The sequence below is a fragment of the Drosophila takahashii genome, chromosome 3R (assembly GCF_030179915.1).
Source record: "Drosophila takahashii strain IR98-3 E-12201 chromosome 3R, DtakHiC1v2, whole genome shotgun sequence".
In the NCBI taxonomy this organism is placed as follows: Eukaryota; Metazoa; Arthropoda; class Insecta; order Diptera; family Drosophilidae; genus Drosophila; species Drosophila takahashii.
This window is the reverse complement of record NC_091681.1, coordinates 27,183,141-27,199,756: the sequence shown is the minus strand read 5'-3', so window position 1 is coordinate 27,199,756 and position 16,616 is coordinate 27,183,141. Positions and strand designations below refer to the sequence as shown.

The window sequence follows — 16,616 nt, the reverse complement described above, 5'->3', positions numbered from 1 at the left end:
AGGAAAACGGTATCTTAGTTTATGGTAATGTCTAAGGATTTAAAAAGTACAACTCTTTATCTTTTAAACCCCATATTTAAAATATTTTAAAATTTTTTTAAGAGGAAAAAAATAAAAGAAAACAGCCATAAAACGTAAAAACATACAGCTGCGGTCAAAATAGTGATTCCGCCCTTAGTTTATAAAAATTGGTTGTTGTAATGTTGATAATTAATAATTAAATGTTTAAAAATTATTTGAACCAAGTTAAAAACAACAAGAGAGAACGCTATAGTCGGATTGTTGTCCCGACTATCTAATACCCGTCACTCAGCTAAAGGGAGTGCGAACGCTGTGTCGGGTTGGTGTCCCGACTAATAATCGTAACTCAGCTAAATAATTAATCAATAATTTTTGATTGCGTATAACTTTTTAATGAATGGTCCGATTTGAAAAATGTCTTCTACATTTCGATAGGTATAAATATAAACCACAAAATTGCATTTATACTTCTCGGAAATCTTTAAAGATGTGGGCGCAGGACCCATTTTAAAATCATTAGTGGGCGATTGTGGGCGTTAGAGGGGGCGTGGCGCTCGGCTAAAATAAACTTGCGCTGCGTAGGAAGCCAAAGAATATGTGTGGGAAATCTCAACCTTCTAGCTTTTGTAGTTTCTGAGATCTCAGCGTTCATACAGACGGACAGACGGACAGACAGACAGACAGACAGACAGACAGACAGACAGACGGACAGACGGACATGGCTAGATCGACTCGGCTAGTGACCCTGATCAAGAATATATATACTTTATGGGGTCGGAAACGCTTCCTTCTAGCTGTTACATACTTTTGCACGAATCTAACATACCCTTTTACTCTACGAGTAACGGGTATAATTACTTAAATCACGGTACCGACCATTTTTAGGCGCTTGCATTGGCGACAAGTTGGCAGCCCCGCCTGGCAGCTGCTAAAATTTGTTAATTGAGGGGAATGCAAAAATGCCACGGGAGAGAAATAAATAGAGCAGCCAAGTCAACTGAAAGTTTCGCGACTAATTCCCATTCGCGGCGAGATGGAGAAGCGGCAAAGGGAGCTGGAGGCGCTGGTCTCCACGCAGAAGGAGCAGCTTGGGCGCTACGAGAAGCGGCTGAAGGGTGAGCACTTTCCCAATTTCCCAGTGCATCCAGAGTGATTAATCCGATTTGCAGACGTGGTCACCGCCTACAAGGGACTGCTGAAGGAGAAGGAGGCGCTGGAGACGAGTCTGGCGGCGCATGCGGAGGCCACGGCGGTGGGTGATGCGGGATCGCCGGCCAGGGAGGTGGAGTCCCAGAACACCAGCACAGATTCCGCGGACGGAGCGGCAGAGGGAGGTGCTGCTCCTCCTCCTCCTCCCGCCGATGGACAACTGCAGACCCAGATTATCACCCTGATGAACTCGCTGGCCACTCTGTCGGCCGAGAAATCCCGCATGGAGGCCTCCTTCCAGGCGGACAAGAAGCAACTGCGCAGCCAAATCGCCCAGAAGGAGCAGTCCATCCAGGAGCTGCACCTGCGGGCCAAGGAGCAGACTGTGCGGGCCAAAAGCGACGTGGACGAAGTCAAGGCCAAGTGGATTGTGGAGCGGCAGGAGCGTGAGAAGGAGACCAACAACCAGATGCTCATGATCCGCGAGCTGCAGAAGCTCTATGCCGACGAACGCCATCTGAAGGACAACATCGAGATGCAGCTGAACAATTTCAAGACTCAGTTCGCCAGCAACGAAGCGGAGAACAGCCGACTGCGCGAACTGCAGTCGCAACTGAAGGAGGCGCGCTCCCAGCTGAAGCAATTCCAGACCAAGGCGGAGCAGTCGGCGGCCGCAGCCGCCAGTGCGGATAGTGCGGCTCTGCTGCAGCAGGTGCGCCTGGAAATGCAGCAGCTGAAGGAGCAGCATGCGGTGGCCATTCGGCAGGAACAAAGACGCGTGCTGCGGGCCGAGGAGCAGAGTCGCAGGCAGGCGGCTCTCCACGAGGATCGCGTGGCCAGCCTGGAGGCCCGACTGGCGGAGCTCAGCACCACAGTGGGCAGATACGATCGCCTGCGTCAGCAGGATCAGGAGAGCATCCACGACCTCAAGCAGCAGTTGCAGGTCCACGTCCGTCCCACAGCCAATTCAACGGCTCTTGGTGAAGATGTGGACGTGGCCACGCTGGTGGACGAGATGGTGCGCCTCAAGAAGCTGCTTACCACTGCCAATGCCCGATCCGCCAATCCCATGGACCTCGCCGAGATCCTTTCTCTGAGCGGCCAAACGACAACGCGGGCCGAAAGTCACGCCCATTGCGAGCAACAGCTGCAGGGAGTTCAGCAAATGCTAGAGGCGGCCAAACAGCAGCGACAACTGCTCGAACAGAAGGTGCAGCTGCAGCACTCGCACATCCAGACGCTGCAGGAGAAGGTGCAGGTGCTGAATCGCAACATCGACGAGGCAGAAATCGATCTGAAGCAGCAGGGCGAGAAGCTGCGCTTGGCCCTGAAGAGCGAGCGCAGCAAGTGGCAGGAGGCCAAGGCGGAGCTGGAGAACGAGACGCGCTGCAAGCTCAACGAACTGGAGCAGCTGCTGCAGAAGCAGCGCCAGAGATCCCTGCAGCTGCTCGACGAGAAGGAGCAGGAGATCAAGACGCTGCAGACCTCCTTCGAGGTCTTTCACTCGGCCAGCGGTGTGGGCCACAGCACACTGGCCACGCCCACGCTGGAAGCCGCCGCGGAATCCTTTAACTATTCCTCCGACGCCGACAGCGTGGCCGAGGCCGAGGGCAGCGAGCGGCGGGAACGCAAGCTTAAGGTGCGCTCCAAGAAGATGTCGCTGGGGGAAAACTGCCACATGCTGCACTACGCCAATGAGTTGGCGCGCAAGGACATCGAGATCACCAATCTGCGCAAGGCCAAGTACGCCGCCGAGTCGACGCTTAGAAAAGCTATCCAAGATAAGGTTACATCGCAGCAGGAAATGCACGAGAAGATCGAGTGCCTGGAAGAGCAGGTGGACAGGTGGGTTCTTATTATAGTCAATCGAAAATAGTGTTGGGTTGCTCATGAGTGAGTGAACAAAAAAGAGTTGCTCACTAAAATGAGTGAGTGAACAATGTTCACTGAACATGTTCCTCTGAACTTGTTCTTTATTGTTCACTTGTTCATTTTTGCTCACATGCTCCTTTTTGTTCTCTTGCTCATTTTTGTTCTTTTATTTGATCTTTTTAATTCACTTGCTCAGTTGCTTTCTTGCTGTTTTTGGCTCAAAAAGTATTTTTTTTTTACTTTTTGGATGCATTTTGCATAAAATTTTACAGTCAATCATCTGTTTTCTCAGATGTGTGAGCAAGTGAACAAGTGAGTAAGTGAACAAGTGAGCAAACTGAGTGAGTTGACTCATTGGGAAAAAAAACAAGTGAACACGTTCTCCCAAATGAACAGTTTTTACCCAACACTAAATCCAAAATGGATATTACAATCTCTCTTTTTTCAGACTCGAACGCTGCAAGACGCGCGAGGGCGCCAATCTGGAGTACCTGAAGAACGTGATCATCAGCTACATTGTTACCCGGGACGCGGACGGCAAGCGTCACATGCTGAACGCCATCTCGGCGGTGCTCCAGTTCACCGCCGCCGAGATGCAGGCGATCAATGCCTCATTCCAGAAGAAATAACATTCGTATTTTGTTTATAACAATCATGTGCAACATATTTAAGTCCTTAAATTGGTCACTAACTAAATCCAACAACGGGATATTTTTCTAGGTGGGAGGCAAGGACGCCAGGGAACATGGCCAGGAACTTGAAGCGACTGCCCATTTGCTTGGGATCCGTCAGCATCTCGTAGCCGGAGCGAATGATCTGCTGGTTTTCGGGCAATGCGTGGGCAACCAGCTGCTCCAGACGAGCCTCGCCCTGCATGCGCTGCAGGAAGAGTCCCTGCTCCACGGGTCCGCAGCAGTGGACATTGCCGCGCTGCTCGGCGGTGTGCCGCACCAGCTTGAAGTCCACGTCGGCCGTGAGATCGGCGCTACCGGGTTCCAGCAGGGGATCATGCAGCTGGTGCTGCTTGAAGGCACGGAAAGTGTCGGTTTTCTCGCCAAAGTGTCCGTAGTCCATGATCAGAGCGATGCCGCCGTCCCGTTCAATGCGCTCCGCCAGGAGTCCCACCTGCCGCTCCGTCTCCAGGGAGTACTCCAGGCAGGAGCGCGTCTCGCCGGGCAGGGATTGGAAAACGCTTGAAACGGGCGTTTGACTGCGCGAGAGGACGTACCGGAAGTCACCACCATTGGAGGCCACATCGATGAGCACCTCCTGCCACTTGCCATCCACCAGTTGCATTTTGTGCACGGGCAGGGCGTCGAAGAACTCGTGGGCCAGCACCAGGGAAAATCCCTGGGGAACATCCTCCAGCCGGCGGTGCCAGAAGGCTTTGGTCCCGCTGGCCGTGGTTCCCACTTGGTAATGGGGCAGCTGTGCGTCCTCCGGCAGGGTGTCGTGGTTGTAGCAGAAGCGCTGGGCCTGCGCCTTGCTCAAAAACGGACTAACCTCCACCATGTGCATAGAGAACTCGGCGTCCTGTTTGAATTTGGTGATCACCTTGAGCACATCCCTGGCTAAAGTGCCGCGACCAGGACCCAGTTCCACTAGTTGGAAGGGCGAGGGACTGCCCATCTTGCGCCACTCGCTCACCAGCCAAATCCCCACGAGCTGTGGTGAAAAGGAGAGAATCAGCAGGAGTACTTCTATTAGCAATTGATTACCTCTCCGAAGATCTGTGATATTTCCGGCGAGGTTATAAAGTCGCCCTCGCGGCCGAAGACATCCCGGTTCATGTAGTAGCCAGCTTGCGGATGGGTCAGCACCTCGCGCATGTACTCCGCCACGGGAATGGGTCCAGTGGCCAGAATCCTGGCGCGCAGCTGGTTGGCCAGGCTGCCCTGTCCGTTTTCCGATGTGGAGGATGTCCCTGGTTGCTCCTTCACCGGCTCCACCTTGGGAGCACCTGTGGCACCCAGATTCGGACGACGCACGGACTTGTAGCTGTACCAGCGCCGGCTGCCGATCCTTAGAGCTTCGCGTAACATCTCGAGCCGGCTAACAAATTGCTACGGAAAATATGTGAAACTCGTTTAGGCAAGATGGTCGACAGCGGGATACCCTGTATTTCATTTTTATTGGTTGCATACTGAATCTAAGATTTTTTAAAATGAAATAGACTAAGTGCGTCGATTATATAGTTGAAATATTTTGTATAGACTAAAACCCGTGTTTTTTCTTATGTTAATTATTTTATTATGAAAGGTTTACAAAAATAAGTATGAGTATAGAACTGAGTATACCCCATCCCACAATTACGGGGTATACAAATATTTCAAAAGGGGACTGCCCACCTGCTGACGAAACAGCTGTTTGGATAGTACAAAGCCGTTACTTTCATATTTTAAAATTTTAATTTATTCTTTTAAGCACACTAAAAATAAAAGGTTTCAGACCATTCCAATCTCGTCATCCTATAAATCCATATCCAGTTCTTGCCTAGAAAACCTTGGCGTTTTCGATGACCTTCTCGTTGTCGTAGATCTCCTTGGCGTAGCACAGGTTGGGATAGTCGAAGGCGGCTCCGTAGCGGTTCTTGCATCCCGTGGTGGCCTTCTCTCCCGGAGTGTAGACGGGCTGACCCACAATGTTGGAGGTGGCGAAGTTGCAGGTCAGCACGAAGTGGTTGTAGAAGTCGCGGGAGAAGCGCACGGCGGCACATCCCACATGGGTGTTCTTCTCGGCCACGGCGACGGTGAACTTGGCCACATCCTTGCTGGGCAGCTCCTCCGGGAAGTTGGCGAGGATCTCGGGAGAGGCATTCGAACGCTGGGCGAACCAGTTCTCGATCTGCTCCTTCACAATCTCTGCATCGGTGTATTCTGACTCCGATCCACTGTAGCTGAAGATGGCGTTGTTCTGGCCAGCGTATGCAAATCTCTCCGTGCTGCGACATTTGTCTGGCAGGGATTCACAGGTCTGCACGTTGAGGAGGGCCAGGTGGGAGAGCTCCTCGCACCAGGACATCTTGGCCATGCGAATCGCCTTGGGTAAGCCTTCTACTTTGCCTCCAGCCACATTGTTACGGAGTTCGTTGAAGAGGGTCAGGATCAGTTTGTGATGGGGCTCGATCTTCACTTCACGCACATCCTTGGGACAGTTCTCACTGAAGTTCTGAAAAAGAGGGATGAGAAACAGAAATAGATTAGTACCATTACTTACTCCCTTGTTATTGCAGGCTATGTGTTTATCCAGACACGTGGGTAGGGCACAATAGTCCACAGCTATGGTGGCTCCGATCAGGAAGGCTAATACAATAATTGACTTCATGGTGATCTCCGCTGTTGGCTCCTCACTGAATGGCCAATGGTACAGCGGGTTCTTTTTATAGGAAGTTTGCAGCCGTATTCCTCGAATTTCAGTAATCACCTGCAAAATAGGCAGCTGTTCTCGGAGGAATATCAGTTTCCAGTTCAAAATTCCTAATAATCATGGTGGTAACTTAACCAGGCAGTGCTCCAATCTTCTATAAAAGCTGCATATTTGAGCAAGTTAAGTCAGTCGCAATTCAGGAGCAATCCAAGCAATGGCTTCTATCAAAATATCTGGTTTCCTTCTCCTGGCAGTTGTTCTTTTTGGTTCAACTTTAGCCGTGGACTACTGTGCCCTACCCACGTGTCTGGATAAACACATAGCCTGCAATAACAAGGGAGTAAGTAATGGTAATAAACTATTCCTGGTTCTCATCCTTCTTCCTCAGAATTTCAGCGAAAACTGTCCCAAGGATGTGCGGGAGGTGAAGATCGAGCCCCATCACAAACTGATCCTGACCCTATTCAACGAACTCCGTAACAATGTGGCTGGTGGCAAAGTAGAAGGCTTACCCAAGGCAATCCGCATGGCCAAGATGTCCTGGTGCGAGGAGCTCTCCCACCTGGCCCTTCTCAACGTGCAGACCTGTGAATCCCTGCCAGACAAATGCCGCAGCACGGAGAGATTCGCCTACGCTGGCCAGAACAACGCCATCTTCAGCTACAGTGGAGCAGTGACCGAGTATTCCGATGCAGAGATTGTCAAGGAGCAGATCGAGAACTGGTTCGCCCAGCGCTCAAACGCCTCTCCCGAGATCCTCGCCAGCTTCCCGGAGGAACTGCCCAGCAAGGATGTGGCCAAGTTCACCGTCGCCGTGGCCGAGAAGAACACCCATGTGGGATGTGCCGCCGTGCGCTTCTCCCGCGACTTCTACAACCACTTCGTGCTGACCTGCAACTTCGCCACCTCCAACATTGTGGGTCAGCCCGTCTACACTCCGGGAGAGAAGGCCACCACGGGATGCAAGAACCGCTACGGAGCCGCCTTCGACTATCCCAACCTGTGCTACGCCAAGGAGATCTACGACAACGAGAAGGTCATTGAAAACGCCAAGGTGTTCTAGGAACTGAAATGGACTTGGAAATTGTTGACGACCAGGGTTTTTAAACTTTTCTTGTTATACAAAGCTATTGTATAATTGTTAATGTATTGGAATTAAATAGAGGGAGTTTTATATATTTTCGTTGTTTTTATTGGTTAACTAATTATAATTTATATTTAGCTTATAGCATTAAGACAACAAATCTTAACTTGCATTGGGGCCGTGCATTGAAGATTATTTCCAAATCCATTTCAAGATCGGTAAAATAGTATATTCATAGGTAAGAGTTACCAATTTAAAATCCGTAGTCAAATTATCAGTCTTTCCCCAGTAGTTTTAATTCAAAACATTTATCAAATTAGCTTAGTCAAAATCTTTTTATTGATCGCCGCCCTACCGCAGCAGAGGGCGGTAGAAGCAAGCAGACAATTAAACACGACATTTCGCTTAAGCGGTGGTGGGGGCGGCGGCGGCAGCAGCGCTGGTGGTGGCGGCGGCGGCCTCCTCCTTGAGACGATCCTTCTTGAGCGGACCCATGAAGGCCAGCTTGTCGGCGGGCGTCTGGAAGCGACCGTGACCCATCTTGGACGAGGTGTCGATGAACTTGAGCTTGATCTGCTCCAGGGCAGAGCGCTTGGTGTGCTTCAGCAGGGACTTGCGCAGGGTGATGATGCGCTTCTTGGAGCCGATGCAGCAGCCCTTGATCATGACGAAGTCGTTGTTGACCTCACCGTAGTGGGGGAAGCCACCCATGGGGGTGATGCTCTTGTCGGTCAGATCGTACTCAGTGGAGGCGTTGTTCTTGATGACCTGCAAGAGATATAGATTTCATCAGTTTATTGTATACTTTCAAAAATGAGAGTAATTCAATCGTATTTGGCTGAGATCTGTGATCAGTCCTATCATTATAAGAATCACGGTTCATCAAGCTTTTTTTGTTTTCGATGTCGTTGATTTTTTTGGTTTTTTATCATCAGTGCAACAGAATTCTCTACAGCCTTATGGGATTTCTCAAGTGAAAAACAAATGGAGCAGTAGCTTACCTTGCCGTCCTTGGTGTGGATGCCAGCACCGATGCGGTAGATCTTCTTGTTGATCTCGGTACGGTGGTGGTAACCCTTCTGACCGGCACGGGCCACCGTGGTGGACACACGCGACGGATGCCAGGCTCCAATACAAGCCACCTTGCGCAGACCCTTGTGCGTCTTGCGGGGCAGCTTCTTGGTGTGCCAACGCGAGGTGACACCCTTGAAACCCTTACCCTTGGTCACGCCGACGCAGTCGATCATCTCGTCCTGGCCGAAGACGTTGCTGACCTGGATGGGCTTCTCCAAGTGCTCGCGAGCCCACTTGACCTTGTCCTCAATGGAGCCGCCGTTCAGCTGGATCTCCATGACATGGGCCTTCTTTTGGCGCTGCTTGATCAAGCGGATCTATAAAAAAGATGTCTAAGTTAGTTTCATTCATATGATATTGAGATTTTAGGACTGTGCGTGATATGGTTTAACCGCGCTCTCATCGCCTGAACGGCTCCGCACCGTTACTGGAATATATCAAGCTCCGCCACCCGAGGGGCAGTTTGCTCTGCGACGTTGCATCCCTAAACTGTGCATTGAAGACCACAGCGCGAATGCTTTAGGCCAGGCGCACCAGAGGCACCGAGCCCGAGGACCCAGCACCAGTGGCGCAACAAGGCCAAGGACGTCGTGATTTTCTACTAGATTACAAATGATATTATTTACCTGCGAGTGGGCAATCACACGGATCACCTTGCAGTAACGCAGCATCTTGCGGAAGTCATTCTCGATGCTCTTCTTGCCGAGATCATCGGTCCACTTCTTGCTGGCCTTGGTGAAGGCCTTCTTCTTGCTCTTGTACCTGATGGACGATGGTCAAGTTGGAGTTGGTCAGAAACGAGCGACATGACGCAATCCATTGGGGTATTTGGTACTCCAACTTCTTAGCCGCGCTGCTGTTTAAGTTTATGGGGCGAGATAGAACAGGAAGTGCACCTCATCGCAAACAAGCGGCGAGCGGAGATGCAGTCTTCCATGTCGTGCTCACTCGTCAAGTAGCTTCAGTTAACCAGGGGCTAAGAGCCCTTAACCAAAAACCTGACAGCTCACACAACCGACAGCGATTTAAAAAGCTCTCTCAGCAAGCTGATCGAAGAACTTTATGATGGCATTTATACATTTAATAAAGGGGTCTTAAAGTTGTCAAGAGTTTATAAGAAAAGCGGGGTTTTTAACGCACAAAAACCTAGTGTTTTCTAGGATGCCGATCAGAAGGAAGGCAGCAGATGGTAGAAGGCTTCTCAACAATATTTTGCTCATTCAGATACCATCGTATCATCATTCAGGCTCTAGAAAACACGTGGTTTCTGTGTGTGTACCAAACAAAATGGCGTCGGAAGAAAAGAGGGAGAAGGGGTGGAAACCACGTGGTCCCCGGGATACATACCAGTTCTTGTAGAAGCGACGACGGCACTCCTCGGACAAATGCTGGGCCCAAACGTTGACCAAAGCACGCAGACCGAAGGGAGTCTCGATGTAGCCGACGGCACCGACCACAATCATGGGCGGGGTCTCCAGAACGGTGACGGCCTCGACCACCTCCTTCTTGTTGATCTCTGTGGGAAAAGAAGAGAAAACAGGCCATTAAACTCATGCCAAGCTAGCTATTGAAAACCCCACTTTTGGCTGGGCTTTAATCAGTCCGCCCTAGTTGAGATAATCACGGTTAATCAGTTGTGTTCTAACCATAAATCTTCTAGTTTACTCATCATGAAAAAATAGTATTTTCGGGGGATTCTGGGTGAATGTAAGTACTTACTGGAGCCAGGACGATCGGCCTCGCGGACGATGTGCGTCATGCCGGCCTTGTAGCCGATGAAGCAGGTCAGATGGACGGGCTTGGAGGCGTCGTCCTTGGGGAAGGCCTTGACCTTGCCGCGGTGGCGCGCTGAGCGCTTCTTGGGGTAGAAGGCCATGGAACCATGGCGAGGCGCCGAGAACTTGCGATGCGACTGGAAATTAAACGGAGAAAATCCATCAGCAATTTGGCCTTTTTCACTTTGAGGTTAGGTGACCACGTGGATGTTGCGAGTGCCGCAAAATGTAGAAATACGGCTTGGTGTTTACTTTAATCGCGTTGCTTGTGGCAAATCGCTTGTATTTCTTGGCATCTTCAACAATTTACTCTACTTTCACTTTATCCAACTTCACAGGTCACATATTTTATCTTATTTCAGAGGAGAGAAAAACTTACCATGTCTGTTCTCTTCAGACGATGAAAACGAAAAGAAGGGGAGTGATGCACGGCAAAGCGAAGATGGCTGCGATTGGGCTTAGTGTGACCGAGGGCCAGTTACGAAATGCACATAAAAAAGTAATCCCAAAATACATATCTGAGGCGCAAACATTGGTTCCGAACTCTGATAAGCGGGAAGTTGAACTTTTGATCTGATTTTGGTGTTTTTGTATGTTAAACTTTAAACCGTAGCATATCGTAGTAAACCGTAGTAAACAGTAGTAAATTGTAGTAAGCAGTAGTAAACAGTAGTAAATCGTAGTAAATAGTAGTAAATCGTAGTAAACCGTAGTAAATCGTAGTAAAACGTATTAGGGCGTTAGAAATCGAAAAATTAGCGAACATTTTTAGTATTTTACCGTTAAACGTCCATATTTCGCGAATTAAAGCCATCTAAACACAAATATGAAATTTTATAAACATAAATTGCACGCAAATTATAGTTTCTAGTCCGGTGTAGTATTTTTCCTAAGGTACCGTAGTAATTCGTAGTAAACCGTAGTATATCGTAGTAAACCGTAGTATATCGTAGTAAACAGTAGTAAATCTTAGTAAACAGTAGTAAATCGTAGTAAACAGTAGTAAACCGTAGTAAACCGTAGTAAACCGTAGTAAACAGTAGTAAATCGTAGTAATTAGTAGTAAATCGTAGTAAATCTTAGTAAGCCGTAGTAAACAGTAGTAAATCGTAGTAAATAGTAGTAAATCGTAGTAAACCGTAGTAAATCGTAGTAAACAGTAGTAAGCAGTAGTAAATCGCCTTTAGCCGCGGCCCAAAGAATAGAAAATTTGATCTTTGGCTGTGTTTGTGCAGAAGCGGTGTGCCAATAACAATTTATAAATGGAAGGAAAACCACAAAAACCAATGAAAAACTGCCTGTAGGAGTTGCTGCAATACATATCGCCATTCCAACAGCGAATTTAAAGCTTGCGACCCAGGTCGGCTCAACGTTTTGTAATATTTTAAAATTGGCGCCAGTTGATTTGTTTGCTGAGAGTAAGACCGTGCTACATGCATTGCGGATGAACTCCGAAAACTTCGGTCACACTAAAAGATTAATGTTTTGTACTAGGCTTTACAATAAGACCATGCTACAAGCAAAGCAGGTGAACTCTGAAAACTTCGGTCACACTACAAAAAAATAATATTTTTCGACTCATTCACACGCATAGCTCACGCCGCTTATGGCAAGGGAGCTCGTGGTGTGGATTCACTTTTAGGTTAAGTTTTTAGAAACAAGACAAAGTATCTGGTCTTGTGCACTAGTCTTGCGACCAACTATCATTTTCAACATTCGTTTTAAAACAAAGCAAAAAAAAAAAACCACACGTTCATTTAGGTATTTGATAGTCGAAGCACTCGAATATAGCATTCTTTTTTTTTTTTTTGTGTATGTCGAAAATGGCGGTACAAAAAATTAATTTCGATTCTCACCTCTTTACAAGGTAGACCAAAGAGCTGCAACGAGTAAATCATTTTCGGATACACCCGATCCTTGGTCCGAGGGCGATGGTGTGTTCAATGCCAAGCGGACGGGCAGGAGTCTGTGCGCGCTTTCTCCGCTGAACGTCAGGGTGCAGTACACGCGCTTGTACACCCGCATGGTACTCAGCCGGTTAATAACCACTGGGTTGTGACGGCACTGCCCCTGGTGGACGTACTTGCCCGTCTCCGACTCGGTGCGGTAAATGCAGAAGTCGCACTTATACTCCTTGCTCGACAGGTCGCACGTCGCAATGTGGGCAATTAGATCCCTTGTCGAGGCCCTCTTCGAGTAGCACTTCGGGCAGCGCAAGTGCGTCCTCGGCGAAAGGTGCAGCACGATTGGTGGCGTCTGCCGCGACGGTTGCGGACTTGGCGATGACGCTCTTGGAGATGGCGGACCTGACGGAGGCGCAGTTGGCGGCGACTCTACAAAGAGCTGGCGCTGGTGAGGAAGAAGAAGAAGAGATCTCTGGGATGGGGTAGATGGAGAGGGTTGGAGATCGCGCACTACTCGTGGAGTAAACGCCGGGTTGCCGCGTAGTGGAGTTAAGAGCTCCTCTTGGAGATCGCGCCGTGGAGTCAACCGATCGCGCCTTGAGCGAAGAGTCTGATCCTCTGGGAGATCGCGCCGTGGAGTCAACCGATCGCGCCTTGAGCGAGGAGTCTGCTCCTCTGGGAGATCGCGCACTGGGGCACGCTCTGTGGCTCGACACTTTCGAGCTGGTGGGGGCGCGGAATCCGAGTCGGAGTCTGATTCGGACACCGGCCTTCGCTTTCCCGACTTGTAAAAGTTGTTAATAACCACTTTGCCGTAATAATAGTGGTTGCTCTTCGACATTTTAACGTTTAACGGCTGGGAAAGCTTAGTCAGTGGTGGAACATCGGCAGGGAGATGTTCCAATGTTTCGCCCACCTCTAACTACAAATAATTTAAGTGGGGTATTCGACTGCGTTAAAATTCCTATTAAATAATAAATTGCAGAAATGTTTTAATAACCTTGCAGATTTTACGAATGAAAATTTGACGAGAATAGCAACATGAATTAATAAGCAGCTAAATATTTTATAGTTGAAAAAAAACTTTTTAAATTGTTCACTCCAAATATTTTTACCTTGATCAAGATATTCATTAAAAAATACGAAATGTAGCCAGAAAAAGAATTTATTCATTGGCGATTGATAAGTAAATAATTAAATTGCCAAGGGAATACCCATACCAAATAGCGGCGGGCCGTATCGAAAGAATTGCCATCTCAAAGAATACCTGGGAAAAGCGCGGGCCAAACTTAAACATGGATTTGAACGTGCTGGAGCTGTTCGCTGCGATCCCCAGGGTTCCCAGGCACCTGGAGCTGTCCAGGGAGGCTCTGATAATCTTCACAAACCCACACCAAATAACATTTACCGCCCTGGGCATAATCTGGTACTTTCAGAACTTCAACTGGACAAGTCCTTTTTTTTTAATGGTTGACGAACTGGGCATCGGAAGCCAAAAAAGTCCTGAAGGGCTTGGCCGACGCGTGCCCTATAAATAACATACTCAGGTTCCTGCGTCTGCCAACTCTTTACAATAAGCGGCACCTGAAGAAGTGCCTGGCAGAAACTTACCAGACCGGGGAGAACGCAAAGGGCCTCCTGCTCAAGGGGTTTCCTTTTGATGGGCGAGATCCTGGAGGCGAAGTTCAGGCTAAACGTGTCTTGCGCCAATCAGTGGAGAATCATATCGACGGGCCTCTTGGAACGCCAGCCCGAGATGATCCAGCCGGAGAACTGCGCGGCAAGAGTACATTAGTGGCGATGCCCGGCTACATTGTTAATAAAACCCCTTAACGAATTAATCGCATTAAAAATGCCATTTAAAAAAATTTATATATTCCCATAAATTCTCATCAGTAACATATTCCCAAACCAAACTAGGAACACTAAAATTATTGTAAACCGACTCAGGTTAGGACACACCAAGCTCACTAATCCTCCCTACATAGATAGATCACTTCCAAATACATGCCCGTTCTGCAACAACTCGACAATTAAAGCAGGCCATCCACAGTCGAATTTGTTGGACGAACATTTTCGCGAACACAGGCAAGATAAAATCGTTTCTATCTTTGTCAAACAAATTTATATGAAATCTAAACGCGAACAATACCACTAATTTAAGAAACCATTTAAGAAAACTGCCCCTCAATAAAATATACAGTCGAGCCGAAAGCCTTTTTTTTTTTTAGCTTTACTTCAACAACGAATGTTGAAACTTTCAACTTGAAAGTGATGGTTGGTCGCACGACTAGTGCATATGACCAGATACTTTGTCTTGTTTGTCTGTTTCAAAAGTGCTAAAAGTGAATCCACACCACGAGGTCCCTTGCCCTACCCGGCTTGAAGTATGCGTGTTTCTTCAAGGGCCTGTGAATGTGGACTGAACCGAAAGCCTTAGTTGCTAGCGCTCTAAAAAGTCTCAGTTAGCTCATAGTTTTTCACTGTAAGTTAGCTTTATATAAATAAATAAATAAATATTCTCATAAATCCTGATTCAACATTTTTAAGTTACCATAGTCGATACGCGAGAAGTAGGACTTCAAACACATTTTCAGCGTCAAAAAAATCGAAATTCCTGTCCCGCCGTAGAAGTTGATCTGGCAACTCTGTTTTTGATGTTTTTTTGATGGTGTTTATCTTATGACCACTGAAATAATGTTGTCATTAAAGCCTAGTACTCAGTTCGGCTAAGAATTTTACTAGTCGAAAAACATTAATCTTTTAGTGTGACCGAAGTTTTCGGAGTTCATCCGCAATGCATGTAGCATGGTCTTACTCTCTGCAAACAAATCAACTGGCGCCAATTTTGAAATATTATAAAATGATTAGCCGACCTAGGTCGCAAGCTTTAAATTTGCTGTTGGAATGAGGATATGTATTGCTGCAACTCCTACAGGCAGTTTTCCATTGGTTTTTGGGGCTTTCATTCTATTTATAATATGTTATTGGCACACCGCTTCTGCACAAACACAGCCAAAGATCAAATTTTTTATTCTTTGGGCCGCGGCTAAAGGCGTTCATCAGAATTCATCCACTAAATCTAGTATTTTAGTGGTATTTTCTTACTATTTCCTTAGCTCAACTGAGTACCGAGGTGGGAAAAAGTCCCCGGCTAAAGGCATTTTTCCACTATGCGGTTTTTTCGGTATTTTTGTGTATTTTCGATTGGCAACGCGATAGGCGGACGTGAGGTGTTTCCATTGGCAAACGCGTCTGAAAACAGCTGTTGTGCTATTGTTATTTGCGAGCTGAAGTAAACAATGGATTTAAATAATTTGTTATTGATAATTGTAATCGCAGAACAGCATTTGAACAGCGTGGAAACATTGCTGCAATGATGAAAGCAACAACATCCCACGTTACGCTGCTTGAGCATTAATTACGGCAGAAAGCAAAAGGATCTGCTGCAGAAGGCGTTCATATATATAGATCTGAACAGTCATTTAATTAATTCTTTGACACGACCCGCGACAGCAGTAGCTTCTGCGGCGGCAGAATCTGATACGGGGCAGAAATCCTACAAGAACATTGTGCGCAAGAAAGAGGGAGATGTGCCCTTTTCCAGCAGTCGCCTGTCAACGTGTGTCATTTGAATATGGAATGGCCATCTACGGTCTAACCAGGAGGTCGCCTTAATGGACGAATGGCGCACGCGAAGCAAACGTCAAGATCATGAAGACAGGGAAGCCCATGTGACTGCGCTGCAACGACCAATATTTCGCTTCCGATCCTTTCTAGCCGAGCCATTCCATTGGATAAACGAACTGCTACTGCTCTTTATGCGCTTGGATCATCCTCGGAATTCTGAACTATTGCCAGATCATTTGGCGTATATCATAAATCAAATACCAATCTATACGAAATAAAGTTCATGTAAATATCAACAATAAATGGTTTTAATATTTCCCGCTTCTTATCAGCCTCTTATCAGTTTCGGGTCCAGAAAAATGTTCATGCCTGGTTAATACTGCTTAAATATACCACAAATTTCACTTTCCAGCCCTGTAACGCGACAAATTTCCACCCTCCCCTCTTCACCCCTTGCCTACAAGTTTTGTATGGGATTTGGGCGCGTTAAACGGTAAATGGATGCAAACGCGACGCGTCCATAATGAGCAGAGGGCATAAGGGCTTTAGCTACCTATTTGCCTCTCGCTTACTCATATGCTTAGCTAGCAGTTTTCGTCGTACTGAGTACTAGGCTTAAATAGAAAATAAAACAATTATTAATTCCAATGCGCAGCATTTGTTTGGACAATTAAAATTTCAGAGATCACGACCCATTTTTTTATGTTTTTACCTTTCCAAGGCATTTATGTATTTATTATA

At 47.6% G+C, this 16,616-nt stretch overlaps 5 protein-coding genes and 2 non-coding genes across 8 annotated transcripts; 2 read left to right on the top strand and 5 right to left on the bottom strand.

Moving 5' to 3' along the window:
- Positions 1-946: 946 nt before the first annotated feature.
- On the top strand, positions 947-3,746 carry GCC88 (GRIP and coiled-coil domain containing 88 kDa). Its single transcript, XM_017157194.3, has 3 exons — positions 947-1,136; positions 1,191-3,015; positions 3,491-3,746. The coding sequence occupies exons 1-3, from the start codon at positions 1,055-1,057 to the stop codon at positions 3,669-3,671; spliced, it is 2,088 nt and encodes a 695-aa protein (XP_017012683.2). The 5' UTR covers positions 947-1,054; the 3' UTR covers positions 3,672-3,746.
- Positions 3,680-5,127, bottom strand: LOC108067924 (protein arginine methyltransferase NDUFAF7 homolog, mitochondrial). Its single transcript, XM_017157205.3, has 2 exons — positions 4,761-5,127; positions 3,680-4,707 (listed from the first exon to the last, which is right to left on the bottom strand). Exons 1-2 carry the CDS (start codon positions 5,082-5,084, stop codon positions 3,730-3,732), a joined length of 1,302 nt encoding a protein of 433 aa, XP_017012694.2. The 5' UTR covers positions 5,085-5,127; the 3' UTR covers positions 3,680-3,729.
- Positions 5,128-5,431: 304 nt separating this feature from the next.
- On the bottom strand, positions 5,432-6,410 carry LOC108068002 (antigen 5 like allergen Cul n 1-like). The gene is made up of 2 exons (XM_017157336.3): positions 6,259-6,410; positions 5,432-6,210 (listed from the first exon to the last, which is right to left on the bottom strand). Exons 1-2 carry the CDS (start codon positions 6,364-6,366, stop codon positions 5,536-5,538), a joined length of 783 nt encoding a protein of 260 aa, XP_017012825.3. The 5' UTR covers positions 6,367-6,410; the 3' UTR covers positions 5,432-5,535.
- Positions 6,411-6,585: 175 nt separating this feature from the next.
- On the top strand, positions 6,586-7,548 carry LOC108067965 (antigen 5 like allergen Cul n 1-like). Its single transcript, XM_044395716.2, has 2 exons — positions 6,586-6,748; positions 6,797-7,548. The coding sequence occupies exons 1-2, from the start codon at positions 6,623-6,625 to the stop codon at positions 7,469-7,471; spliced, it is 801 nt and encodes a 266-aa protein (XP_044251651.1). The 5' UTR covers positions 6,586-6,622; the 3' UTR covers positions 7,472-7,548.
- Positions 7,549-7,808: 260 nt separating this feature from the next.
- Positions 7,809-10,826, bottom strand: RpL3 (ribosomal protein L3). Of its 2 annotated transcripts, XM_017157388.3 has the most exons (6): positions 10,721-10,826; positions 10,286-10,478; positions 9,914-10,082; positions 9,193-9,328; positions 8,494-8,883; positions 7,809-8,260 (listed from the first exon to the last, which is right to left on the bottom strand). In XM_017157388.3, the coding sequence occupies exons 1-6, from the start codon at positions 10,721-10,723 to the stop codon at positions 7,898-7,900; spliced, it is 1,254 nt and encodes a 417-aa protein (XP_017012877.1). In that variant the 5' UTR covers positions 10,724-10,826; the 3' UTR covers positions 7,809-7,897. The 2 variants fall into 2 exon arrangements, with proteins under 2 accessions (XP_017012877.1, XP_017012886.1); XM_017157397.3 differs by lacking the exons at positions 7,809-8,260; positions 8,494-8,883; positions 9,193-9,328 and adding an exon at positions 9,391-9,624.
- On the bottom strand, positions 9,731-9,811 carry LOC123003381 (small nucleolar RNA U83). Its single transcript, XR_006412584.1, has one exon. It is a non-coding gene; the product is annotated as a small nucleolar RNA U83 (small nucleolar RNA).
- Positions 10,160-10,238, bottom strand: LOC123003379 (small nucleolar RNA U43). Its single transcript, XR_006412582.1, has one exon. It is a non-coding gene; the product is annotated as a small nucleolar RNA U43 (small nucleolar RNA).
- Positions 10,827-16,616: the final 5,790 nt, after the last annotated feature.

Coding starts and splice junctions, on each gene's coding strand:
- LOC108067965 (XM_044395716.2), top strand. CDS start 6,623: ATGGCTTCTATCAAAATATCTGGTTTCCTTCTCCTGGCAGTTGTTCTT. Junction 6,749..6,796: donor TAGCCTGCAATAACAAGGGA/GTAAGTAATGGT, acceptor CTTCTTCCTCAG/AATTTCAGCGAAAACTGTCC.
- LOC108067924 (XM_017157205.3), bottom strand. CDS start 5,084: ATGTTACGCGAAGCTCTAAGGATCGGCAGCCGGCGCTGGTACAGCTAC. Junction 4,708..4,760: donor TATCACAGATCTTCGGAGAG/GTAATCAATTGC, acceptor TTTTCACCACAG/CTCGTGGGGATTTGGCTGGT.
- LOC108068002 (XM_017157336.3), bottom strand. CDS start 6,366: ATGAAGTCAATTATTGTATTAGCCTTCCTGATCGGAGCCACCATAGCT. Junction 6,211..6,258: donor TAGCCTGCAATAACAAGGGA/GTAAGTAATGGT, acceptor CCTCTTTTTCAG/AACTTCAGTGAGAACTGTCC.
- GCC88 (XM_017157194.3), top strand. CDS start 1,055: ATGGAGAAGCGGCAAAGGGAGCTGGAGGCGCTGGTCTCCACGCAGAAG. Junction 1,137..1,190: donor CTACGAGAAGCGGCTGAAGG/GTGAGCACTTTC, acceptor TCCGATTTGCAG/ACGTGGTCACCGCCTACAAG. Junction 3,016..3,490: donor CTGGAAGAGCAGGTGGACAG/GTGGGTTCTTAT, acceptor CTCTTTTTTCAG/ACTCGAACGCTGCAAGACGC.
- RpL3 (XM_017157388.3), bottom strand. Junction 9,329..9,913: donor CGTCGCTTCTACAAGAACTG/GTATGTATCCCG, acceptor ATCGTCCATCAG/GTACAAGAGCAAGAAGAAGG. Junction 8,884..9,192: donor GTGTGATTGCCCACTCGCAG/GTAAATAATATC, acceptor TCTTTTTTATAG/ATCCGCTTGATCAAGCAGCG.